At 37.5% G+C, this 26,445-nt stretch overlaps 5 protein-coding genes across 6 annotated transcripts in view; 4 read left to right on the top strand and 1 right to left on the bottom strand.

Annotated features, from left to right (window-relative positions):
* The first annotated feature begins 608 nt into the window (after positions 1 to 608).
* On the top strand, positions 609 to 4,425 carry LOC111495672. Of its 2 annotated transcripts, XM_023145822.1 has the most exons (6): positions 609 to 1,293; positions 1,848 to 2,066; positions 2,874 to 2,972; positions 3,172 to 3,273; positions 3,359 to 3,570; positions 4,231 to 4,425. In XM_023145822.1, exons 1-5 carry the CDS (start codon positions 748 to 750, stop codon positions 3,548 to 3,550), a joined length of 1,158 nt encoding a protein of 385 aa, XP_023001590.1. In that variant the 5' UTR covers positions 609 to 747; the 3' UTR covers positions 3,551 to 3,570; positions 4,231 to 4,425. The 2 variants fall into 2 exon arrangements, with proteins under 2 accessions (XP_023001590.1, XP_023001589.1); XM_023145821.1 differs by lacking the exon at positions 4,231 to 4,425 and having other exon boundaries at positions 3,359 to 3,830.
* A 3,997-nt stretch (positions 4,426 to 8,422) lies between these two features.
* On the top strand, positions 8,423 to 18,233 carry LOC111495356 (protein NAR1-like). The gene is made up of 12 exons (XM_023145349.1): positions 8,423 to 8,736; positions 8,936 to 9,064; positions 9,262 to 9,332; positions 9,731 to 9,884; positions 10,056 to 10,242; positions 14,604 to 14,730; positions 15,317 to 15,497; positions 15,623 to 15,672; positions 15,763 to 15,934; positions 16,815 to 16,941; positions 17,020 to 17,111; positions 17,760 to 18,233. Exons 2-12 carry the CDS (start codon positions 8,939 to 8,941, stop codon positions 17,910 to 17,912), a joined length of 1,440 nt encoding a protein of 479 aa, XP_023001117.1. The 5' UTR covers positions 8,423 to 8,736; positions 8,936 to 8,938; the 3' UTR covers positions 17,913 to 18,233.
* A 1,200-nt stretch (positions 18,234 to 19,433) lies between these two features.
* On the bottom strand, positions 19,434 to 22,321 carry LOC111495527 (CASP-like protein 2B1). Its single transcript, XM_023145600.1, has 3 exons — positions 21,795 to 22,321; positions 21,321 to 21,453; positions 19,434 to 19,889 (listed from the first exon to the last, which is right to left on the bottom strand). The coding sequence occupies exons 1-3, from the start codon at positions 22,016 to 22,018 to the stop codon at positions 19,638 to 19,640; spliced, it is 609 nt and encodes a 202-aa protein (XP_023001368.1). The 5' UTR covers positions 22,019 to 22,321; the 3' UTR covers positions 19,434 to 19,637.
* Positions 22,322 to 24,666: 2,345 nt separating this feature from the next.
* On the top strand, positions 24,667 to 25,206 carry LOC111495332 (FAS1 domain-containing protein SELMODRAFT_448915-like). The gene has a single exon (XM_023145309.1). It carries the CDS (start codon positions 24,668 to 24,670, stop codon positions 25,187 to 25,189), a length of 522 nt encoding a protein of 173 aa, XP_023001077.1. The 5' UTR covers position 24,667; the 3' UTR covers positions 25,190 to 25,206.
* Positions 25,207 to 25,894: 688 nt separating this feature from the next.
* The window catches only part of LOC111495627 (NADH-ubiquinone oxidoreductase 20.9 kDa subunit-like), an 817-nt gene continuing 266 nt past the window's right edge, over positions 25,895 to 26,445 (top strand). Inside the window, exons 1-2 of the mRNA XM_023145740.1 lie at positions 25,895 to 26,157; positions 26,256 to 26,432. Of these exons, the coding sequence (XP_023001508.1) occupies positions 26,004 to 26,157; positions 26,256 to 26,404 (303 nt within the window). The 5' untranslated portion in view covers positions 25,895 to 26,003 and the 3' untranslated portion in view covers positions 26,405 to 26,432. The remainder of the gene's footprint in view (positions 26,158 to 26,255; positions 26,433 to 26,445) is intronic.

Here is a 26,445-nt window from a genome sequence, read left to right as displayed (position 1 = left end):
TTTTTTTTAACTTTTTAAAACTTTACTATCTCTTTTCTTTGCCTGCTGAATAGCTTGATCCCCAAGCATTGTCTGACTGTCTTCTCTCAGGACAGCAGTCTGATACTTCTAGTTGACTGCTCTATAACGGGCTTCCTCTTTCCCTGATAGTTTGATTCCCCACAAATGATCCGTCTCCAAGCTTGACCCCTCCCACACAGGGGCGAATGGCTGGGAAAAGAACCAAAAAGCAATAATAGGAGTCCCGACACAGACAGCCTATTTCGAAACCATTAATAAAAATAATTTTTTTTTAAGGATATTTTTTAATTTTTAATTTAAAGAGGATATTTTTTAACCTAAAATATTTTAAAAAAGTTAGACTATATATTAAATTAAATCGACAGGCTATTTCATGAAAAAAAAATTGACAAGCTAATTTATGAGCACCGTTTTATCCACTACTAAACGGCACCGTTTCATACCGCAGTTCCATTTTCCCGCCAACAGATAGTTTATGATTATTTGAATTTAGAAAGCGCCGAACACAGAGCTGCAGAAGCTGCCACGTGTTCACTCCAAAGCAGAATCGAACCTTCGACCCTTTTTTTGAAAAAAAACCAATCTCTTTGCTCCATCTTCTCCAACTCGAAGAGCAAAAGCCCTAAAAATGCGCTGAATCAAACATTGCCAAAAGCTTAGTTTTTCTTCGAAGATTTGTGCGTGTAATTGATATCTTTCATTGTCAAGATCTCGAGCTTTTCATCTATGGCGAAAGTCATCAAGCCCTCTTCGCGCTACTGTTCCTACGATGTGCGATCTTCTACTTCCTCCCATTTCTCCGATCCTTCTTCTTCCTCTGAGTTCAAGCTTAAGTCTCCAATGGCTGCGAAATCATCGTCTTCGCGCGCTCTTGTTCAAATCAAGGCGTCTGATTTGGCTAGGACTAAGGCGAAGCCGTCGGATCAGAACTTGACGGCGATGGTGAAGAAATTCATGGAGAAGCGGTCTGGTTCGAAACCGAAGGCGGTGAAGCAGGCGGCTGGGTTGGTGATTCCGTCGGATTTAATTGCGGAGGATTTGAAAAAGACGGCGAGGAAGGGGACGAACTTCGGAGGGCTGCATAAGAAGCTGTTTGGGAAGGGATCGGTGGAGAAGAAGGAGAAGGAGGTGAAGGCGTTGACGGAGGTTAAAGGGAATACGAGGACATTGGCGATGGTGCTGAGGAGTGAAAGAGAGCTTTTGGGTTTGAATAAGGAGCAGGAGTTGGAGATCAATGAGCTCAAATTAGTTCTGGAGGAGAAGTACAGAGAGGTGAGGATTGAGTATACACTACAATTGTAGTCAATGCTTTTTTAACTAGAAAAATACTACTTTTTACTTTCAGTTCTAAATTATACTTAGAATTACAAAGTTTAGATTGCATGTTTAGAATCATTCATGTTAAATAGGATCGATCTTGCTTGTGAAGTGATTCGAATCTCCAACAAGTGTTCTTGTTTTGAGATATTCGATCAACAAGTTAATCCGTTTCAAAGCTTTCCATTGGGGTGATTTATTATCATCAATGCACTTGTGTTAAATTTTCGTTTTTCCTGAAAGACTTACGTCTAGTGAGAAATAAGAACATTGTTGTGGTTAAAGTTTTTTGGTCATGTTAGACGCTCTTTAGCCTTTAGCTTATGGCATTCTCATTATAAGTTCGGATCTTTCTCTATTATGTTTGATTTTGTGGTGCGAAATCTTTTCGTGATTCTATTTTGGTACTTATGGTTGAATTTTGTGTTATGATTAGGGAGTAATGTGCCCCTCATTTTGCACATATTGTTTGTTAACACAACACTGTTTCTTATTGTTGTTGCTATCAGATTGAGAAGTTGAAAGATTTATGTTTGAAGCAAAGAGAAGAAATAAAGTCATTGAAGAATGCAATATTGTTCCCAGATGTTATGAACTCGCAGCTTCAAGATATTCTTGAAAAGCAGGGTTCAGAGTTGAAGCAAGCCAAACACATCATCCCCACTCTACAAAAGCAGGTCACCACTCTCACTGGCCAGCTTCATTCCCTCGCCGAGGACCTAGCCGAGGTATGAAAGAAAGCAGTACTATTTACATCATTAAGTAGGAAAACTCTGATTGACCAATCACCAAATTGCTCGTTAGGAACTCATGTCAATGGAGATAGTGTTCTTACTTATAAACTCATGATCTTCCTCTTAATTAGCCCGTGGGACTACTCCTTTCAATAATCCTCAACAATGCTCTCCTCGAACAAAGGCCTATAAAGCCCTTGAACAGCCTCCCCTTAATCCAGGCTCGACTCCTTTCTCTGGAGCCCTCAAATAAAGTACTCCCTTTGTTCAACACTTGAGACACTTTTGACTACACCTTCAAGGTTCACAACTTCTTTGTTCGGCATTTGAGGATTATATGGACATGGCTAAGTGAAGGGCATGGCTCTGATACCATGTTAGGAACCACGAACTCCACAACGGAATGATACTGTGCACTTTGAGCATAAGCTCTCATGGTTTTGCTTTTGGTTTCTCCAAAAGGCCAAATGCCAATAGAGATTCTTTACTTATAAACTCATGATATTCCTCCTAATTAGCCAACGTGGACTACTCCTTTCAACAAGGGCTTTGTTGAATTGTTGAGCTGATGCTTTTAACTATAGGATAGATCTAATTTAGCTCTAGCCACTGAAAGCTTTCATTTCTTTGATATGGGCTATGAAAGTACGACTGCTTTAAAGCTAAAAGAGCCTCTAATGAAATTTGGATGTTTCGTGATATGATTCTGATACCGAATAGCTGCTATTGTATGGGTATTCGTTGCTTCCTCTGTGGCAATTGATTTAGCTTATAGTACAATTGACATTTTATTTTGTGCAGGTAAAGGCTGATAAATATTCAGGAAAGTCTTGGTTACAAGGTAGTAGTTCTCCTCACACACCAACATATGATCATCACGAGGATGCTTCTAACTCATTGGTAAGCACAAAAGATACCTTTCATCTTCATGTCCATCATTTTAATGTTGGTTCATACCAATCCTGTCACTATTGCCCTGTTTGCTCTAATAATCAAAGCTCTAGAGTATGGTATTAATCATCTAGGAATTTGCTGCACCAAAGCATAGTCTATTTATCTGCTAGATGTTAAATCACTCATCCAGCATTTGTGTGCTCAGGAGTTCAGTGACTGTGATCCAACGTCCCCAGGCAGTCCGGATGACTTTTTGTTGAAGGATGTGAATCCCTGTCTAACACCCTATTATGCAACTAAATCCAAGGTTTAACTGACTATTTCTGCTGTTGATTTCTCACACCCCAAGTGTGTTCATTTATCAAACTAATCAACTGAACTCGTTCCCACAGGAGTTTAAGGCAATGGGATATGAAATTTCATCCCATAACAGAATTGAATCAAGTTTTGAATCTTGTTCCAGGAAGTTGTCCAAAAGTTCTGATTGCAGACAGAATTCTGACAAAGCAAACGTTACGAAAACAGCCCGGAGATCCGACGAGGCTAAATATACGTATGGAAAGGCAATGCATAAATTTTACTGAACCTCATTTCTTCCACCCAGGTTCGCATTCTTCATCCTTCTACATACCTTTTTGTACTTCGTCACCGACTGTCACTGTATGAACCATTTTATATTGGATCTGATCCAACAACTGGAGCTATATATGCCAGGCGTTCTTCTTTGTTTTATTATTGCTTGGGTGAAGAATAGTCCATTATTTTGAGCTTTAGGGCGTGTAATACCATCGTGTGCATGCTATACTTGTAAAGCTCATCAATAATAGTAAATGGTCCTATTTCTTTGAGAATTGTTGCTGGTATGCATTCAAGCTAGATCTCTACAGTTCCCTAATTTGTCTGAACCAATCTGCCATTAGTCCTAATTCTTAAGATTGTGCGCTCCATTTCACTCTTAATGTTTAATCTAAAAGATAATTGGCAGGGGACAGGTGAAATATAGAACGAATGAGCGATAAAATGCATCTCATACTCATGTTTGTTATATTTTCTAGTAAGTGTGTTGGTTTGCTCTACATATAAAATGCATTTTAAAATACTATGAACGAATGGGTTGATGGTCGGTGGAGTTAGAAATATCCATTTTACCTATGAAGTTGGGATTCCACTTTGATCGAGAAAGGGAATGGAAGAGGGGGTGGGAAATACTTTTTTCATGTTAAATAAATGAGGCTGGAATTATATCCCAAAAAGTTTCTCGCAGGAAACCCGATTCCACAAAAATAAATAGAGAATTTGCAGTAATGGAAGATGAAATAGGTGGCAGGATGGAGACCGAGAAGGCTTCCCCTCCCAACGTCTGTCCTGGGGCATCTCTAAATAAAGTGGTTGTTACCCATCATTATTATTCATTCAAAGGGCATTGTATTCTCAATAAACTCCTTAATATATCGTCTGCACGATGCAATTACATGAATGTTAAGGTCATATCTTCTAGAATTTAATTACTCATTAGTTTTCATCAATAAAAAATCCTTATATATTTAATGAATCTTTTGGGCTTTCAAGATCATAAGTCTATAAAGTTAAGTTATTACATAAAATATTAATCTAAGTTATATCTTAACTATAAAAATTTTTGGAGGTGAGTCGTGGGTATGTTTTGGTAAACTCGAAAATTTTGAACGTTCATAACTTATTCATTTCTTAACAAAAATACACGATTTTGGTGTCCATGAATTCAACTTGAAGAGTACTACAATGTTGCTGAAGGAAGTAGATTCATTAGAGGTCTAGAACACGAGATATGAGTGGTGGAAAACGCATGGGTAAGTTTTGAAAATAACACCGAAACTTTGAATGCTCATAACTTACCCCTTTCTCAATGAAAGTGTCATGCAATCCATGTAAGTGGCACCTCCTAACTTCGGATTAAGTTATGTTTAAAGTATGTATGAAAGTATGATATAAGAAGCATGCTATAGAAATTTAAGCTCGAACGGAGTTGATTTGATCTATGAAAAGCATGTCGAATTGCCATGATACATATTTCCTAAAAAATGAACGAACGTAACTCTAAACCGAACGAAAATGTAATCATGACTAGGTGTCCATGTTTAGATTGTTATGCTCTATCTTTATTCATAATTTGTTTACATATGTAATTTTTATATGGTTCTCCAATTAGTTACTATTCGTAAACCTTGCTTGATTGTCAAGGGTTCAAATTAAGTATAGAACTGGTTTATGATATATGACTGTCCTGTGTGGGGATTGTTAGGGAGTTCGCCAATTAATTTTCTCTTAGTAAACTTGTCACAAGTTGTAGGGGTTCGTAGTAGTACCTTGAGAGTTGGTGAAACTTTGTTCATGCATGAGATGTTTATGCGGTTATATAGGGACGATTAAGGGTTTGCCAACTAATCCCTAATAGTAAACTTGGCTCGATTATCAGGGATTTGGATAACTTTAGAACTGGAGTTATGATTTATGACTGTATTCTTTAGAGATTATTAGAGTGTTCGCCGGTTAGCGAACCTATCATGAGCGATAGTGGTTCACAGTAGTACCTTAAGAGTTAGTTGAACTTTCAAATGCATGAACCTTATGATAACTTATAATTGATGCTGAGGTCGCACCTCGAGGGCCTAAACTATGATGATGATGATGAAAGAAATTAGCAAGACGAAATTTTTGGGAGACTTAGAGAAATTGTGATGTCCCACATAGGTTGGGAGGAGAACAAACACCTTTATAAAGGTGTGAAAACATTTCCCTAGCAGACGCGTTTTAAGGCTGTGAGGGGGAAGCAAAGGAAAAATACAAAGAGGACAATATCTGCTAGTGGTGGACCTAGGTCGTTACAAATGATATCAGAGCTAGACACCGAACGATGTGTCAGCCTTCTCTCTGTTCCCTGAATGGGGGTAGACACGAGACAATGTGCTAGTAAGGATGCTGGCCCCAAAGGGAGGTAGATTAGAAGCTTTTGATGTCCTACATTAGTTGAAGAGGATAACAAAACACCCTTCATAAACCCTAGCAGACGCGTTTTAAAGCCTTGAGGAAAACAATATCTACTAGTGGTGAGTCTAGGTTCTTACATAAACTAAGAGAAGTCTTGAGGGCTGGAAGTCCAAATATGACCAATAACTAAGTGAAGCTTAGGTAAAACGATTAAGTGAATAAGATATCAAACGATTAGTCTAACTTTCGTACTTGCCTTTTAAATCTTGTTTTGTTTGTCGTTTATAAAATCAAAATTTTTATTATTATTTTAATTGAATTTCTAATGTGTATGCACGTGTTTTAAATGTTTTAAATTTATGTGTACTTTCAAATATTCTACGCCAGCAAGTGATGGTCAGTGGCTCGAGCCCATAAAAAAGTTGGTCGTTACATATTAGTATCAGAGCACTTGGTTGATACGTTTGATAGACTATTTAGATAGAGTCCTAGAGTTCCCTATAGCCTGACTCGGCTATGCCTTGTAACGACCAAGTAAATGAAGTTAGCATGAGTAACGAGACTGTCATTCATGAGAATGATGGTGTGGATGGCACCGTGTTGACAGATACGTACCCAATCAAAGTCAGTATATATTAGCCTAATTTGAACTTGGAATATACACATCCCTAAAAGTACGAGGACATTGAGAGGATAAGTATGACCATAATTAGAACTTGCCTAGAGCTTTAGATGACCAAGTAGCCACTTCAGTCGAGAGTGAGGCATGAGCCAAAATGGAAAGCTAAGATTATAAAGTTATAGTAAGATCTCACGTCTGTTGGAGAGGGGAACAAAACATTTCTAGTGTGGAAACCACTCCTTAATAAACACATTTAAAAATCGTGAGACTAACTGTAACGACCCTAAATTTCCACATATTCAGAGTCACTACTGACGTCTCATGCTCATTTCTAATGCGGAAATATAACTCTTACATGAACATCATTTATAACTTAAACTTCGAAAAACACTTAAAACAACATATTCTCTGGAAAACACAGTCATGGTCTTACGTGTTTAAATATGAAATATTAAAATTTAGAGAAAATAAAAACAAATACAAAATTGTTTAAAACAATGAAATGCAAAACAACCTATTCTAACTTAAGACTAGGAATTTAAATATGAGTTTACCTATGCACGTGCCACAGTCTCGCTCGCGATGCCGCCGCCCTCCATACAAGTGCGCCTTGCCTTTACCTGAAAAATGATGTGGCACACAGCCTGAATATTTCGAAGAATACTCAATAAGTGGCTCCATTATAGGGGGGCCATGCAAATGCAAACACATGCAATCATGATTTAAGGACTTATCTCTAATCATCATAAGGGTGGCCTCCAGTCTCGGACAAATTGGATGTGTAGTACTTCCCTACACACGACTCACACGTGCGAATGTGAATCCCCAGGGCGCTTGCACACCCCTTGGACCCTATGGTCAAAGCTAATCTATCGCGGAAGTCAGCAGAACCCCATAGTGTCATGCGCCTCATGAACACCCTCATTTGTGTGCATTTGCACTCATCATCATACTGTTCGCGGAAAGTAGCCCTATGCTTATGAACATACAATATGCATGAGGTCCTTCTAAATCCATCATAATGTCTCTTCTGACACAACCCTCTAGTCTCATCTCTTTGTTACTCTAGGTAACACATACTCTTTGATATTTATATTAATATCATTTTCATGCTCTTAGGGTTGTGTCCTAATCTAACGACATGATGCAATATGACATTCATCATCATATAACATGCTCAATATGGAAAACATCATCATATTTAGATAAACGTCACACAATTATCATACTCATCTTATTGCCATAGAGTGTACAAAGCAACCAAGTATGTGATTCATATAACATCATCACATCATTATCTAACATCATCAAGTCATCAACATCATCATCCAATGCCATCACATAACATTATCACATTATCATATAACAACATCATATCATCATATAACATCTTCGCATCACTATCTAACGTCATCATGTCATCACATAACATAAAGTATAAATGACACGTGCAAGGGCCACTAGGCACGTGTTGTCATACATAAGATAAGTCTTTCGACAGAGCCGATAGTAAGGTAACTTATCTGATTAGCTTAAGTTGTTGACACAAATTTATCTTTAATGAAAGTTTGATTCTGTCATTTGAAATCCAAGTCAACATATGTGAGTTCATGACATCAGTTTCAAGTTCAAACTTCTATAAAATTATCTATCTAATTTACATTGACCCATGTGTTAAACATCATGCGAACATTAGAGGCTTTGGCTGAATAAAGTTTTAAATGTTTATTTATATTTGTTATAATTCCTTTTCTTTGTTAATTTTTTTTCACCAAATCTTCCTTTTTTTTTTCTTTAATTATGTTATTAAAAAACAATAAATTATTGAAAAATGATTAAAAAAAAAAAAAAAACGAGGACTTGCGCTGATTCGGGAGGTTTTGGCTGCCATTCTACTACCCGACACGACATAGCTCCTCTTGTGTTCACCTCTAGGTTCCATCACCACCGTTCTGTTTCAGCCCAATTCTCTCTTCTGTTCCCTTTTGTCGTTTCTCCTCATCGCCGGGACTGTTCCCGGCACGTACCCTTCAACCTCTTCCCTTCAGAGAATACTCTCACCACCGCCAATCCGCCGTTGTTTGATACATCTATATCCGTCGTCTTTTTTTTCTTTCTTCTATTACCCTGCTTGGGATCGCATTTATTAGCTTCCGGTGATTACGTCGTTCTGAGTTTCTGGTAAAATCACTGACTCTGACTCCGATTGATCGGCTTAAATTTGTTCTTGTCTCTATCGCCTTTTCTTTTCGGAGGGTTTTGCGTGCGTTGAAACCCTAAATTTTATTGGGGGTTTGCTTTCTCGTATTGGTGGAGTTGTGATTCCCCCTGTTCTGCTTTATTTTTTTTGTTAACTCTTGAATTGGAATTCGGTGATTAGGAGATGTCTGAGAAATTCTCGGCAACATTGAGGATCGGGGATCTGAATGATTATATAGCGCCTTCCCAGGCTTGCATAGTTTCTCTCAAGGGGCTTAAAGCCACTTCCACGAAGCCGGATAAAGTTGAGGTACCTCTTCAATTCGCTTAAAAGTTGCAGCACATTGTATCGTTTTAGTGAATTTTTTTGGGTCGATTTTGTTTTTTTTTCCCCACTATTTCTAGTAATCTTTAGGAATTAGCAAGCTTAAAACTGACCGAAAGAGATTCTTTCAGAAATTTTCTGTTTATTGATTTGTCTTCTTCATTTCTGCGTATGTTATCTAGGTTTCAGCTTCTAGAAAGCAATTGAAAGCTGAACCAGTTAAGATATCACTCAAGGATTGCTTAGCATGCAGGTAATTTTAACTCTGTTGTGAACTATTTTTGAATGATTGAAGCGGTTTGTTGGCCAAACAAATCTGTAAGATGAACTTATAATTATTTTCGTTTTATATGCTTTTTTTCTTTCATGTACTGTTTTCCGTTGATATATCTTGCTCGTACACTATGAATATGGATAACAAAATCGAAGGAACTTCTTAAAAGTTCTATATACAAGGTGAAGCATTTGAAAAGCTGTAAATTTTTTATAAACATGTCAGATTATTTATAAAAACTGAATTTTGGAACTCCCTAATTTCATAATATCGAGTAAAGTTTCTTCTTTCATGAATTATCACTCTTCGATTTTCCTTATATTTCTCATATTTCCCCTTTCGGGATGTGTAATAGACCCACTTATGTGTAATTGTAGTGGTTGTGTAACATCAGCTGAGACTGTCATGCTGGAGAAACAAAGTCTGGATGAATTTCTTTCCAACATAAATAAAGGAAAGGTTGTAGTTGTCTCATTATCTCCCCAATCCAGAGCCTCACTTGCTGTCCATTTCGGCATCTCTCCCTTGAAGGTAGAATTCAAATTTGTAATATATATTCCTTTGAGAGGACAAGGGCTAGAAGACAAATCTGTATGATTGGGGTGGTGATTTTTCATGCCGCATTATGTCGCTGGATGCTTGGATTTTTTTTTTTTTCACTATGAAGGCAACTAACCATATGAAGTGTTTGGCGATGGTCAGGTTTTTCAGAAACTCACGACATTTTTCAAGTCCATGGGAGTAAAAGCTATATTTGATACAAGTTGCAGTAGAGATTTAACCTTAATTGAAGCTTGCAATGAGTTTATAGCCAGGTATAGAAAAAGCCAGCTGGAGAATGAGGAAAAGTGCAAGTCATCCATTCCTATGATCTCATCAGCATGCCCAGGTATATATATATATATATTTCTTGGAGATTTAATTTTTACACTTCAATGATAATTTTGAAATCCACAATTTCTTTTTCAAAATATCTGGTATGGTTGAGGGCAAGTCCTTTTTTCTTTTCTGGTAGCACAGAGTTAGATAATTCCAAACTCTCCTCTTTAATTGGGGTTGCAAATTGGTCAATTTGGATAGTTTTTACTCCTATGAATATAAACGTTAGGATTTTTGTAAGAGATAAGTTTCAACTTGCTAAGTTTTTTGCGATTAAAAACTGGTAGTTTACGACATCATATGGTAGGTAATCCAATCCCACTATTGATGGTTTTGGTTGATCGGCCAGGAAAATAAATAAATAACAATATAGTGCATTGTAGAGTTCAAGAGGGAGAAACAAAATGACATATTCCAGGCAATGAAAAGAGGAATAAGAGTTTTCCAAAACCCATAATTTTGTAATATGTGAGAGGAGGAGGGGGATTCTCTGAATGCGTAGGATAACTAGAGTGTAAATGTGGGATATTCATCTTGATAAGACTCGTTCTGTTCCTTTTTTTATTTGATAGGAAATAATAAGCATCATTAATATGATGAAATGAGATACAAATGGGTTCTATCAGTAGTAAGAGTTACAAAAAGAACCTCAAATGATCAGAAAGGGTGGTAAGGCTATAATTACAAAAAGGGAAAGGCAATTTGCTCCAGTTAATTGCTAAAAGAGAAGTAGTTTCTATAAAATAAATAGCATATGTCTGTCCTTGTCCAAGAAGATGCGAGCATTGTGATCCAACCAAATGTTCCAAAAAGGTAATGACTGTGATAAATCCAAAGGATCTCTTTATCCTTGTTAAAAGGGAGCCCCCCCCCCCCAAAAAAAAAAAAAAAAAAAAAAGAGAGAGAGAAGTGAGAGAATTTCACCAGGTCTAGGAAAAGTCCATCCAAAAATACCTTGAAGATAATTCCAGTATTTTGAAGCAATACAGTGGCTGTAGAGGTGAATCAGAGTTTCTTCACCATTAAAACAGAAATGGCAGCAGTTTGGAGATAAGTATATCCATGGGGATCTTTGTTGAAGCTTGTCAGAGGTGTTGATGCAAGAATGATTGAGCTACCGACTAAAAAAGTTCACTTTTTTGGTGAGCGTTCAGACCAAATCTTTTGATAGAGGGCAGCGTTTTTATGTGTTTCACTGGTGGAGAGAGCCTTTGATAATGTTTTTGAGGAGAAATTCCCGTTTCTAAAACCCAACACCAAGTTCTATGATCACATTTTTTTTTCTTCCCTTTTTTCCTTTTACAATCATCAATTAGTTTATTAGCAACAAAGGTGGCATCTGGGATTTTCTGTTAGCAACAAAGGTAGATTGGTTCTGAACGATAGTGTGCAGAAGGACTTTCGGTCTATAATCTCCCACCATTTTGACACCTATCTTTTTGGTAATAAGACGAATAAGTTTCATCGAGGTTGATGGATTTTTATAGAAGAGAAACAATTTCATTAGTAAATGAAATAATGTGGGAAAACCTCGAAACACCTAACCCCATGACTACTTAGTTATGTTGAAATCGCCCCCAATAATTCAATTTGATTCATAGAGAGCTGATAAATCATAGAGATCACTCCAAAGGGATGTTCTCTTGTTTTTGAGTTTGGACCATAAACACCTGAAATCCATAGGTCAAATCCATTCGCCATGGTAAAGATTATGGATGAAGAGAAAATACCTTCTACAACTTCCAATATGTCAAAGATGAGCTCGTTCTTAGTATACCACCCAAGGATCAAATTGCATCCAGAACTTTGGATGAAGTGATGCAAATGGGTATAAGCCTCAATGCTCGAAAACACCCAGTGCTGACCAAAAGACCACCCAGTATGTTGTGAGCTCCAAATGGAGTTCATAAAACGACGGTCTATTGAGGAAGACATCATTTCCTGTAGGATGACAGGGGAGGGATTTTGTACTTTGAGCAAGTCAGAAATAAGAGCTCTTTTCTTCCTCAAACTAAAACCTTCTTACATTTAAAGATGTAATAATCATTTAAGAACCAACCATCCTTTGATGTTAAGACATTAAGTATTGTTGTTTCTGTCATAATTAGCAGTCCATTAAAGGTTCTTTATCTCTTGGTCCTAGTTCCCTTGTTTATTCTTTGTTCTGGCTTGATTCTGCATGTCCGATATGGGCATGATGCACATGCCATATTTTGTAACCATGAGAGCAAGATTTAGCCTGTCCATTTTATCTTCATTCATCTCCTTTGAGTTAATTCCATTAGTGGTTTGTAAAGGAGGAGGTGTTTCAAGTTGGGAGTGGTGAGGGATTGATGAGAGTGGGGAGGGATCAATTGAAGGATCTCTGATGGCCAAGTAAGTGAGGATGTTTCTGTGTTTGGTGGTTCAAAAAAGGTGGTTAGTGATGGTGGGAAGGGGAGGGAGAAGGAAGGCAATAAATAGGAGAGACTTCATTCGAGTGGGATCAAGTGGAGGATAGAAGGTCATCAATGTCCATTAGATATTTTATGAAAATTTTGTTCCGGTAGCTAGTTGGGTAAGTTTGTTATTGATGATAATTGGCTTAAGAGGTGAGTTTGATGATGTGGCTGTCAAGTTGGGTAAATCGGTGAATGTGGTTTCGGTCGGCTAAATTGGGCAATGAGTTGGTATAGGAAGTGTCGTGTTTTGGATGAAGGGTTTACGTATCAGGTTGGTTAAAAGAGGTGGAGATTTAGCTGGTTTTGTCTGGTAATGTTACGACCGGCTGAGTCGGTTTGGGTCTGAATCAACATGGAAAGGTTGGGGGAATAAAAGAAGGGGTAAGGGCCCCTCATTCGAAGGGGAAAGAAAATCGGAGAATAAATACGACAAAATAGTGGGATTACCTGATGGTTGCAAGTTGCCATCAATCTTTGCAACAACTACAAGAAAGTGATTAGATTTGCAAACTTGGGGGTATGTCTGTATATGTTAGTATGTGGGGTGAGACTTTTGGGTTTGATGCACCATTGTGAGTTGGAGAGTTGATGGTGCGTGTGTTGATATCATCTTTTAATAGAGGAGGTGTTCTTCTATGGATTCTAGCCAAATAACCAATGGAGTAATCGGCGATAAGAAAGTTCAACAAAAACCAATACTCGAGATGAGGAAGGAGATGGAAGGTTTATTTGAGATGGGAGTAAACCCTTCTATTTTCTTTAACCTTTATGCTTATCTCCTCCATCATATCCATTCGAGAGAGTTTTAGATAGTTTTGTTGGCTGTATCAATGTATCCACCACAGGCAACCCCCTATTTTCTTGAAGGAATCTTATGATCATTTATCCATAGGTAGATTTCTGATCTTGATCCATCCCCCATTGGAAGGCACTTGACTTGAGGGCCTTTGAGAAAGGGTTAAATACACCAATTTTCAAAATGCACCTTGTAAATTCTCACTTTATACCACTCCTTTATATTATATTGAATTATCTCTTGTTATTTGTCTTCAATGACGAGGCTCTTCTATCAGGTTGTATGCTGCTAATAGATCTGAAGTCAGATACTTCGTGTTGAAGAGCTTGTAAAATCTCGTTCAAGTCATCGTGAAGGTGTTTGTAAAAGATGATAATAGAGAATTTTCGTGGTTGTGTTTCGGGGGGAGTCCCTTCAATCAACTCTTCTTTCCCTAAAACACTTCCTAGAAACTAAGAACACGGCCATACATCACGCTCTCTTTGTAAATACTTCTCTTGCCCATTAGGTAGTTACAGGATTATACATTAGCATACCCTACTAACTGATTCCCTGACGGCCTTTCCCTTTTCCCCAATGACTAGATCTTCTCGAGCGAGTGTACCTAAGGGATGTCTCTAATGACCATCAGTATTTTAAAAGGGAGGGAGAATATATTGACATAGGCAGAAAAGTTCCTTCGCATCAATTTCTCCTTTTTGCTTCTTTTTCCGCCAAGGGGCTAGTGTGTTATAGGTCATAAGCAAATGGCACTGTTTTTCTCGAACTCTTCTATTAAAGACTTCTTGATTAATTGCTATCAGCTTCTTTTACTTGGTTGTTTTTAGAGGCTAATGGGTTGTTTTAAAAACCCTATTATTAAGACATCTTGATTAATTGCAACTCAATGGTTTAATCCCCACCTCACAAGGAATACCTATTAGCTGTGTTTTATCGAACGTTTTTAATGAGATGCCAAGAAATATATGGGCAAAATGTCAACAGCATGAATACTATTAATGTGATTTGAAGTGATATATTTTAACTTCTTGATTTAAATAAGTTTATGAGTTAATTTGATAAATTTAAGAGCGCGATATTAAGCAATATTTTTGTTGAAATTGAGATTAACCCACACATCTATTCTGATTTCAGGATGGATATGCTATGCTGAGAAACAACATGGATCCTACATTTTGCCTTACATATCATCAGTGAAGAGTCCTCAGCAAATGATTGGATCAATAGTCAAGCATCATATGTGCCAAAAATTGGGTATTAGGTAATTACATTGTAGTTCTATTATTCCTGTAACGAAGTGTTTAGAGTTAGGCTGATAAAATATGGTTATTGTATTTATGGCATGATTAGATTTAATTAGGAACAGCATGAAGAGCAGAGGCAATTTTAATTGTGTCGTATTGGTCATATTTTTTATACAGTCAACTATAGCACAATCGTTCGAGTGCCAGCCTAAGCGTGAGGCGGGAAAAAAACTGTGCGGGTCGGTGCCCTACAGAAAATTGTAAATAAATGTTAATGTGTGAAGCAAAATAGTTGGATGAATGATATGATGATAAAAAGTTAAAGATAAAAGAGCTTTTATTCAGGATGGTAAGATTATTCATGCATTTCTCCTAAAAAATTAGAAATATTAAAGCAAGAAATTAGGAACTCAGGTTTGAGGCGCCGAGCTGCACGCCTTGAGTGGGTTTCATTAAGGTGCCTAGGCACACGCCTCAAGCATTGTCAAAGCCATTAGAGACATATTGTCTTTCCAATCACCTTGGATTGTGCTTGAATAGTTCAGATTTTGAACAATTTTTTTCTTTTCTTTTTGAAATTTATGGTTCATGTTTATTTTGCAGATCAGACAATGTTTACCATGTTACTGTGATGCCCTGTTATGATAAGAAACTGGAGGCAGCCAGGGAGGACTTTGTTTTTCAGTCGGACTCGATCAAAAAAACTCGGGAGGACAATGAGGCCCACAAAATTACAGAAGTAGATTCGGTATTGACATCTGGTGAAGTTCTTGAATTGATACAGGTTCAGTTTTGTCTCATGTTATGATTTTTTTTTTCTTTTTTTCTTTTTTTCTTTTTTTGTTAGTATGTTCGTAAGTTTTGGCTTCTCACTAGTATTTTTCTTGTCTGTTTTGACTATACTTGCAGATGAAAGAGGTGGACTTTAAGAGTCTAGAAGAATCCCCTTTGGATAGAATGTAATGCTAAATGACTTTTTAAGCCTTCCCGTGTTTACTGTTTAGTCATTTAATATATCTAAGACTGTTGTGCTGGCTATCTTACTGCAGTCTGACAAATGTCAATGAAGAAGGGCATCTTTTCGGAGTTCATGGAAGTTCTGGTGGTTATGCAGAAACAATTTTTAGGTATGCTGCGAAGTTACTCTTTGGAAAAGAAATTGAAGGCCCTTTGGAATTCAAACCCATTCGAAATTCGGACTTCCAGGAGCTCACGCTAGAGGTGAGCTCGTTTTTTTTTTTTTAAATGTTTTTATGGATGTTAATCCCGTAGGCATTTAGGGGCTTATCGTTATTGGGCATTGCCAAATACCAAACATTGCTGGAAACGAGTCATAGTATAACTTTTAAGATGATTCTTGTGTGGTTTTGTATGAGTGATATTGTGAGATCCTACATGGGTTGGGGAGGAGAATGAAGCATTCTTTATAAGGGTGTGGAAACCTCTCCCTAGCAAACTTGTTTTAAAAACCTTGAGGGGAAGCTCGGAAGGGTAAGCCCAAAGATGATGATATCTACTAGCGGTGGGCTTGAGCTATTACAAATGATATCAGAGCTAGACACTGGGCGAGGTGCTAGTGAGGAGGCTGAGCCTCGAAGGGGGGTGGACATGAGGCGGTGTGCCAGCAAGGACGTTAGGCCTCGAAGGGAGTGGATTGGGGGTCCCACATTTATTGAAGGAGGGAACGAGTGCTAGCGAGGACGCTGGGTCCGAAAGGAGGGTGAATTATGAGATCCCATGTCAGTTGGGGAGGAAAACGAAACATTCTTTATAAAGGTGTGGAAACCTCTCTAGCAGACGCGTTTAGGAAGTTTGAAAGGGAAAACCCAAAGGGGGCAATATTTGTTAGCAGTGGGCTTGGGCTGTTATAGATTACATAAGCTCCACTCTTGCCCAAGTTTGCTCCCCCACCCCCTCCCCCTCCTTCATGCTTTGTAATTGTTTTTCTAATGATTCTGTATTATTAGAATGTTGGCTAAAATTTCATCTCGACTGTTACTGATAAAAATTGTTTGACTCGACGTAAATATTTTAAGTTTGTACTGTTGGATGAACCCTCACGGTTTAAACAATCGTGTCTGTTCCTGCATTTCTGACATAGGTGGACGGGAAGACTTTGTTGAAGTTTGCACTATGCTACGGATTCCGAAATCTACAAAATGTTGTCAGAAAAATCAAAACAGGAAAATGCGACTACCATTTTCTAGAAATCATGGCTTGTCCTTCAGGTGATTTTCTGCTTAGTAATCTCGATAACCGTGATCGAGCAAGTTATCTATATATAATGGCATTATTGTTAAAAACAGGTTGTCTAAATGGAGGGGGTCAAATTAAACCCAAGCCTGGACAGTCTCCAAAGGACTTGATTGAGTTATTAGAAGCTGCTTATCAGGAAAATGTAAGTACATTCATGTTGGATATATTCTTTATCGCTTCTCATACCCAATCTGAAACATATTTTGGTAGTACCTTTTGTATGTTTTTGTTAAGATGTCGCGTCGATATTGTTTGTCAAAATTATCTCATGCGGAAAAGGTCTTTATGATGAAATACGCCGTTCTCTAAACAACGTTCATGTTCTTATATCTATGTATTAACTCATAAGCAAAGGCGCACGACCCATTTATGCTGTCTCTGAAAGCCATCTTGATACAATTAGAGAACAAAACTAAATAAATTACAGGCTCAATATGCCTGATAGAACCACCTTATTTAAATTTTCGTCGACGTGTCAACATTTCTGTCGATATTTCCAAATATTTATGGTTTTGACATTGACATAGGGAGTGAAGGGAATCGTCTTTGTCTGGCTTGGCCCATCAGCTATCCATTTGGCTAGTTTGTGTGACGTGGGTGGCTGTCACGAGTAATCTTGACTGGGGATGTGAGATGGTTTAGTAGGTAGTTGATTCGGTTAGACGTTTGTTTGCGCAGATGCAGATATTCTTTTATTGTAATGTAGCTCAATGTCCATCTTCTCCTTCTCGGTCACCCATTTTAGCTTCTTCTTATGTATATCTGAGCCGGGTCGTGCTGTTCGTTGCAGGTTTTAATCAGAGATCCTTTTGAGAATCCAATGGTGAAGGACATATACAAGGAGTGGTTGGAGGAAGCAGGTTCAGAGAAGGCAAAGAAGCATATGCACACTGAATATCACCCAGTGGTAAAAAGCATTACTGCTCAACTCCACAACTGGTAACCAAGTGCCACTCCTAACATACAATTTTACCACACAAAAGCTGAAAATTAGATGATTCATAACGAGATATATGCCTCATTGCTGCTCTGATAATGTCACCTGGTGTGCTTTACTTCTGGAATGAAAGGCCCAATTTTGATAGCATTTTACACTAATTCTTGTTCTTCCACCTCTCACCCAACTCAGCCTCTGCAGGGCTTCATCCTGTACATGATCTCATATTTAGGTTGTAAGATAGAATAAGAAAAAAAAATTGTTTGATTTCTTGTTAAATTCTTAATAATCAGTGTTCTTGGTTATTTATTATTGTTTTTTTTTTTTGTTCTAAAAAGTTACACTCTTAACCGCTAAGATAACTCTCTGTTTTTTTGTGTCTTTGCTTCTCTATAGTTGTATTGGCTCCAGGTATTAAACTTTTGTCATGTCGATGTTTTATCTAATATTTTCGTGTTTACAACATTGATCAAGTGATATTTTTATTGTATCATAAAGAAATTGTGAAGTATAAAAATAAACATGAAATATAACTGTTTCTTCAACCTTGTTTATATTGAATCTATTGTTTTTTAAATTGGTGTACTTGGAATAGAGTTTCAATCTCTAAATGAATCGGTTATAGTTACTTGATCTCGATCAAATAGCTTTGAATCGGTACGTATAGAATATCTTTAAGAGGATATGGAATTCGATATCGATATGAAACATGGAAGGAGTGTTCTATACTCAAAACAGAGATTGCTTCTGGAACATCGATTAAGGATCACATTGGTTATTATAAAGGTATCTCAATATAGGATTGAATTTCCTTAGGGAACTAGGAGGGATGTTATTGGTACTATCAATATGGTTCATTTATCATCAAAAGATATACTTTTCTATTATCCGGGATTTTTTTCTCTTGGATATACTTATACTTTATTGATACTTATAGATTACTTATTAGATCGAACCTGTAATGTTTTGATTTTACCAACCTAACCTCGATGGAATGATTACTCAGCTGCCCAACTGCAATGGATGGATTCTAGGAATCCAGTTACCAATAACCAATATTGAATGCTGTCATTAAGTCTTTTAATGTTGCAATGAATTCTATACTTACTTTCCCAATAAGATAGTATACCCAATAAGCCCCATGTCAACTACTACAAATTGATTATGAAATTTACAAATTTGTTAATAGTTGTTATTTAAGGGTAGTTTTTATCCTTTTATGGCCGATATGTATTATTTTTTACTTCGGAAAAAGAATCATTTATTAATTACATTCTCGACCGGTTGAATAAATTATTAAACTATTTCTTTAAAAATTGTAAAAGATATTCCATTAGAAATATTCTTCGATCTCAGTCTAATAAATAAAATACATGCATGGCCTTTTATTCATCAACCACGAAAGCCCTTTTTCATGTGGTAGGCGGGATTTCACCTGGAAAATGAAAATAATCTTGATAAGTGAGTACTCTTGATTTTGGGCCACATTTATCAGCCTCATACCCTACACTCTTTGAAGCACAAGGATAAAATTGTGATGAACAGGCGTTTATTCCTGAAGTTACAAGTTTAGTTCTGAAGGATGAACATGGTTTTCAAGAGAATTAACTACTTAAACATACATTTCTTTAACCAGAATCACAGAAAATCTGAGCATTTCCTCACAGAAACAGAGTGCCGGATCGAGCTATGGAGATTTGAAGGTTATATTCATGAACTCAAAAGGCCTACCTACCATCCTGATCTGCTCTTGCTCTTCCCACCGTTGTAAAGGCGGAAGAGACTGAAAGCTGAAATGCAAGAAAGCGCCACCATGCTCAGGCTGACCACCACCGCGCATGCAAGTCCCTCCCCAACTTGGTTGCAGAACTTCTTGTACAGATTGCATGTCTTCATCCACTGCAACTCCGGCTGCCCCAGCTTCCCGAACACAGCTGACTGGGCTGCCGATGCCACTGCTGCCACTGTCAGGTATGCCATAATCTGCACAAAACTCTACTTCTCAGACTCCAACATCCTATGGTCACAAATTTAATCTCTAAATTTACAATTTTGTGTTTAGTATGTCATTAAATTTTAAAAAATTGAAGTGAACTTTCAATCTATTTCCCTTATAAAATTAATTGATCTATCAAATATAAAATGAAATTTTACATCCAATAGAACTCTAAAGGAGACAAGTTAGATGAATCTTAAAAAATGTTGATAAAATAGAAATTTACGTCTAATAGAACTCTAAATGAAACAGGTTCTCTAAATGAGACAGGTTGATGAATCTTAAAAAATGTTGATAAGGTCGATAATATATTAGACACAAAATTAAAAATTTAAAAATCTATTACACACTTTTTAAAATTTCGACTACATTGAAAGTTCAAGAATCAAACAGACATAAACATAAATATTCGGTGACTAAACTTATAATTTAACCTACAAGTTTCGTCATCGATTTCATACTTAGTTTCAAGTATAATATGAATGTGGGGTCTGACAATATTGGTTGGTAGAAAGTATTTGGGCTTGGTATTAAGACAATGTTTACATTGGAAAACAAAATTTAAGACAATGAGCTTAAAGGATATGGAGTTAAAAAAAGAATTCTGATTTAACCAAAAGGAAAATAAGATGCGTAAAATTCAAGGACAAAAAGGAAGATAGAAAGATAAGCAGATATTGACGTGCACAAGGAAATTTATTGTAGGCCACATAAATTTTTCGGATGGAGGTCGGTAGAACCGAAGTTCACTTGGAACTTGCGCATTTATTGTTTTTCATAGCCATTTAACAAGTGGTTATCTCTTTAGTCCATGATAATGGAATCCTCAGACAATACCAACTCAAGTCATGAATGGATTCATTCATGGTCAAAACCAGATATTACACGCATTAGACGAAGCAACATTTTTTATAAAAGTGTGGGAAAAGAGTAACATTTTTTATAAAAGTGTAGAAATCTTTTCCCACAAACGCGTTTAAAAAACATTGAGGAAATCCTTAAAAGAAAACCTAAAGAGAACAATTTCGGCTAAGAATAGGCTTGGATAGTTACAAATAGTATCAAAGCTAGACACCGAACAATATGCCAGTGAGAAGAAAAATGTTGGGCCTTGAAGGAGTGGATTGGAGGGTCTCACATCGATTGGAGAAGGAAACGAGTGTCAGCGTGAACACTGGACTCTGAAGGGAGTGAATTGTGTGTTAGATCCCACATCGGTTGGGGGAGAAAGAACATAGCATTCTTTATAAGGCAAGTTAATCTCTCCCTCACATACACATTTTAAAAACTTTGAGAGAAAGTCTGAATAAAAAAGTTCAAAAAAGACAATATTTGCTAATAGTGAGCTTAAGTTGTTTTTGTTATCATACATACTTCATGGAAAAAAAAAGGAGGAGTAAGTTTGGAATCTCCTGTACCTGATCGCCAGAGAAAATGATCCAAGCCAAAGGCTTGCTGAATAGCACATTTCCCCTCACCATGCTCACCGCACATCGCAGTCCTTGGACAAAAGAGTAAGCTGCAGCTACTGCATTTGCTACCACCAAAAACCTGTATTAATATCATAGCGTCAGAGAGGCCGTGAGGTAACTTCTATAATGAATTCTGCACCAATTTTTAGCCTACAAGTGAAAGGAGTGATAAGAATATGTATATTACAACCCTGCATTCAAATCTTGTTTAAGTAAAAGCTTTTAAGTCTAGTGATAGTTTAATTTGTAAAACCAAAACAAAACCAAGAACAGAAACAAAAGAACCAGTAACTGTAAATGGGTTCAACCAATATCATCTCAAAAGTGTAGTAGTTAATAGGTAGGACCAAAATCCGACCAAGCAGAAACAAAAAAACAGAGAGAGAGAGAGAGAGACAGACAGAGAGACAAAGAGATTACACAAGAGCTTTCATGTCTGTAAATTTTGCCTTCTTTCGAATAGCAAAGATATCTTTAACTTCAGTATCAGTTCCCACAAGTACAGAAGCAAGAACTCCAAGGCCACATATTAAAAACCTCAAGACCAGCTCAATCACCCTCACCCTTTTATCAAAGACCTTCAAATTCGAGCTGTGATACACAGGGACATTCCCCGGGCTAATGCCAATGCCAGAATAGCTCATTTTCTCCACCCCAAGACCCAAATCCAGAAAGAGAAGCAAGGATTCAACAAGAAGAACCTCAATTTTTCAGTCAGACATTTCATCAAACACTTGTGGGGCATGCACGAGAGCACCCTTCATATAAGCACTCATCAGCAGCACCAATTAAATAAGTGACATCGACGGGTAAAATTCAAGAATATAGTTTACAAATTAGCAAAAATGTAGTGGTGGGAAATGTATTGAAGATCTGGCAAAGCAAGCAACTTTTAGACAGGTGTCGAAAACAGAGATGTGGAAGCTGGTTGGTGATTTTACTGAAGAACGCACCTCATGCTGCAAAATAAAGGCTGCCTTTAATGGAGTCTGACCTCAATCTGTGAGGCATTTAATGGGTCTACCAGGAGGACCCATTTGTCTTCGGAAATCCATAGTGATGTCCATTTCCCTGAAGTGAGAAGCAGAGTCTTCTCACCATTAATCAAAACCAATCAGTACCAAATTGTATTATTGAAATTTTATTTTTAAAAATTATATTAATATTATTGGAATAATTATAATGTTTTACATTTTTATAAAAAAATCTAATATAAACTTAAAATTATATATTAAATTTTTTCAAATAATTTCTTTTTCAAGTAAATAAGAATTAAAATAAAAAGTTAAAAGATTTTTAATTAAATATGATCCAAGAATAAATTATTATTATTTTTTTAAAAGAAATAAAAGTGGAAAAGGGTATTTTGGGGAAAAGTGGATGATATTGGTGGGGGAAGAAAACAAAATGATTAAAGTTGATATGGATTATAGTATGTGGCGGTGGTAGAGGGGCAATGCGGTAGGTAAAATGACTCAATTGGTCACGTTCGCATGACCTAAGGTTATGCTATGACTATGATTATAATGTAGTAAATTTTGTTTTTTTATTCATTTACCCTCGTTCATTATACCGCCCGGAGGGTCATATATCAAAACTCGGAGCGATAAGAACGAAAGCCCTACCCACTGTTACACTTACTGGCGCTTCAAAAGGCTTATATTCTACGCTACTGAAAGCCTTTTTTTAGGTCGGGGGTGTAAGCCATGATAATCATCCATGTCTAAAGCGTATCTTAATGCTTGAAAGTTCAGTGTTCAACGTCGCCCTACCACTTTTCTTTTTCAAGGTTGAGCTTTTTCAATTCAAGTAGTGTCTTTTTTCTATTTTTATTGGTAAATAGCGTCGGGAAGCGAAGGTATTATTGAACGAAAGAGATGTTGGGTCGGTCAATTGCATTAGGTAGGAGATGCAAGCGGAATTACCGTGAAGAAAAAGTCTCATGCAGGATAGCTGCGGCTAACAAAATTCAACACGGTTTTTTTCAGGCTTTCTCCTGTGAGTCGGTCCACCACGATCAAGACCCATACTCCCTTTTTTGGCAGAGCTGCGAAAAAATCTATGGAGACACTTTCCTATGGTCTTTGTGGTACAGGCTACGACTCCAAGAGCCTCAGGAGTCTATCCTGCTCGACCTTGTCCTGTTGACACAGGAGGCACGTCTTCACATACTTAGCAACGTCGTCTCGCATGCCAGGCCATTTAAGGAAAAAAAAAAGAGGAAGGGGGAGAGGAAAATAGCAGTGAGACCGAGTTTACAGTTCAAGAATAAATAGGTGAAAGAAAGAAGGTGAAGGAGCGAAGACGAAGACAAAGTTCTCGAATAGTGAAACCCGAGTTGGAGAGGTTTAGTAGTTCAATCTCATTCATCTTGAGTTGAGTCTTTACTTTCTCTGTCTTTTACCTTGTCTTTTAGCATTTGGTTGTGTTTTTAATCGTTTAAGTATGTCGATATCGAGAGTGTTACACTCATCAACTGTGTAGATTACAAAAAAAAAAAATTCTAGCCTTGTCACTCACTTAGAATCAGGTATGGATCAAAGAAAAAGGTAGCTTGCTTCTCTCTTCGACCGATGGATGGAGATTTATATCTATCATTTTTCTTTACATTTAATTATTTTTACAATTTATTTGAATATTTTTCAAAACATTATTTAAATTTAATAATTTGATTTACTCTAGACATAGTTTTCTTTGAGTTTAGAATGGATAGATGACGTTTTATGGGAGAGTGTTGAGAGGACCTTCCTTTTAACTATTTTACGATAGCTAAAATGTTTGTGGGAGTGAGCTCGAGACTGCTTCTTGTACTTGTTCTCTCTTGCTGGTTGAGCCTCGACTTTTTGTCATGCCCGGTAAACTTAGCTTCTCAACCCATTTCATGCATCAGTCCAATCGAGATGTGACTTGTCCCGATTGACTCCCTCTACTTAAACGACCCAGTTTGTTATTTTCAACCCTCTTCTAATTATGATGTCATGAAACGTCATAGGTGGAACCGTATCTCAATGAGCAGGATCAAACTAACATCAACTAAGAAAATTTAGTAACTTCAACTTAGGCCAACAAGTGAACCGAATGAAATGTAATATAAATTTGTATTCACGAAAATCTCATCCAAAGTTAATAAAGAGTTTATTCGACAATGTCGAGCTCGATAGCCAAAACGAAAAGACTACACAATAAAACGCTACGTCTTTCTCGTGTGCAACCTAATCTCCAACAATAAAACACACCAAACACATTGCAAAGGGCCTTATAAACATCGTCAAACTCTCACATAAACCCTCAAAATGGGCATAATTATGTCTACAAATTTGGTCCTTGTTTCACTCTTATTCTTTAGTGTCATTTCAGCTGTCCCAACAATGTCCCAAACCTTAAACCACACGAATCTCCTAGCTGCCGTTGGAGACATGAGGGCCCAATCCTTCTATGGCTTTGCCATCCTTCTCCAAATGCTCAACGCCACCACCCAACTAACCCTAAGAGACATCACCTTCTTCATCCCCCTTGACCCTCAGCTCTCGAACATCTCAATACCGACCGACCATCTTGAGTCGTTCGTCCTCAGTCATTCGATTGTCATGCCGCTGCAATTCAGTGACTTGATTCGATTTCCCACTGGCTCCATCGTTCCTTCGGGTTATCGTAATAGGATGATCAGAATCCATAACCATGGAAGAGGCCATTTTCTTGTCAATAATGCTGCCGTCACTATTCCTAATGTTTGTTCTAGTTCCGGGGGTATTAAGTGTCATGGGATTGATAAGGTCATTGATTACGGTAATGCTTATGATAATCATAATGTTTAATTTCTAGGGTTATATCTTTGGAATATAGTTTCTTGGAATGAACGTTAGTAGCTAGCTAGTGGTGTCAAATATGGAAACCATCATATAGTTCATTAATAAAAATCAAGGGACCATAATGGTTGATTGCTCAAAACACCCGGCGTGTAATCTACTCACTAAAAATCATTTTCAGCAATCACTTCTCAGTAACCGTTAGTAGTTCGCTATCTGATACACACAACGTGTAACCCTTGCCACAAAAATAATTTTCGACAATCATCTCAAGTGACCATAGGTGGTTAGTTACCCGATACATAATGGGTAACCCTTACCACATTCACTACATTAAAAAATCATAATACGCACATGTGCGATCCCAACACATATATTTTTCATGACTAGTAAGCATAACAAAAAACAACAAACATTCATATAATATCATACACATCCAACCGTCGTTTAGAAAAATAAAACGATTTAGTTTCAATAGGAAGATTCCTTGCCTCGAGTGTTTCCCTTAATCATTACAAATGATATCAGAGTAGTGTCTCTCCCTGTAAGATGTGGTTCGGAGACGAATCAAAGTGGAAGCTGATGGTCACGTGGCACTTGAGTAAACAAGGGATACATGAATGAGCAGGTTCACCCATTTTGTACGATGGGCTATGGCTGATCCAACTATTTTGGGCCCAGCCCATGAAATGCCCGTTTTTCAGTCACCAATCACTTGCGTTCATTTCGTCTCAGACGGCAGCGAGTCGGTAGGCGAATTATTACAGTCACACAACGAGAGAGAGAGCCGGCGGAGGTCAGTTTCAGCACCGGAGAAGACGTGATGAACACTGACATTACAGCTTCGACTAAGCCGGAGTATCCAGTAATAGATCGGAATCCTCCATTTACCAAAGTCGTTGGCAATTTCGACACTCTCGATTACCTCCGTTTCGTCACCATCACCGGCGTTTCAGTCACCGTCGGTTATCTTTCCGGTACCAATCTCTCTCTCTCTCTCTCTTACTTTTCTTCTTTTCTTCTATTCCGTTTCGTTGCTCATCTGGAAATCTGTTCTCCTGTCTTTGCGTTTTAGGGATTAAACCCGGGATTAGGGGTCCGTCAATGGTCACCGGTGGTCTAATTGGGCTGATGGGAGGCTTCATGTATGCTTATCAGAACTCGGCGGGTCGGCTTATGGGATTCTTCCCCAATGAAGGCGAGGTAGCTCGTTATAAGAAATAAGATTGCGCGTTTTCGTGTTCTTTTTTTTTTTTTTTTTTTTT

Source organism: Cucurbita maxima, unplaced genomic scaffold, assembly GCF_002738345.1.
Source record: "Cucurbita maxima cultivar Rimu unplaced genomic scaffold, Cmax_1.0 Cma_Scf00021, whole genome shotgun sequence".
Lineage (NCBI taxonomy): Eukaryota > Viridiplantae > Streptophyta > Magnoliopsida > Cucurbitales > Cucurbitaceae > Cucurbita > Cucurbita maxima.
Note: the sequence above shows the minus strand (reverse complement) of the source record. Positions and strands in the feature narration are given on the sequence as shown.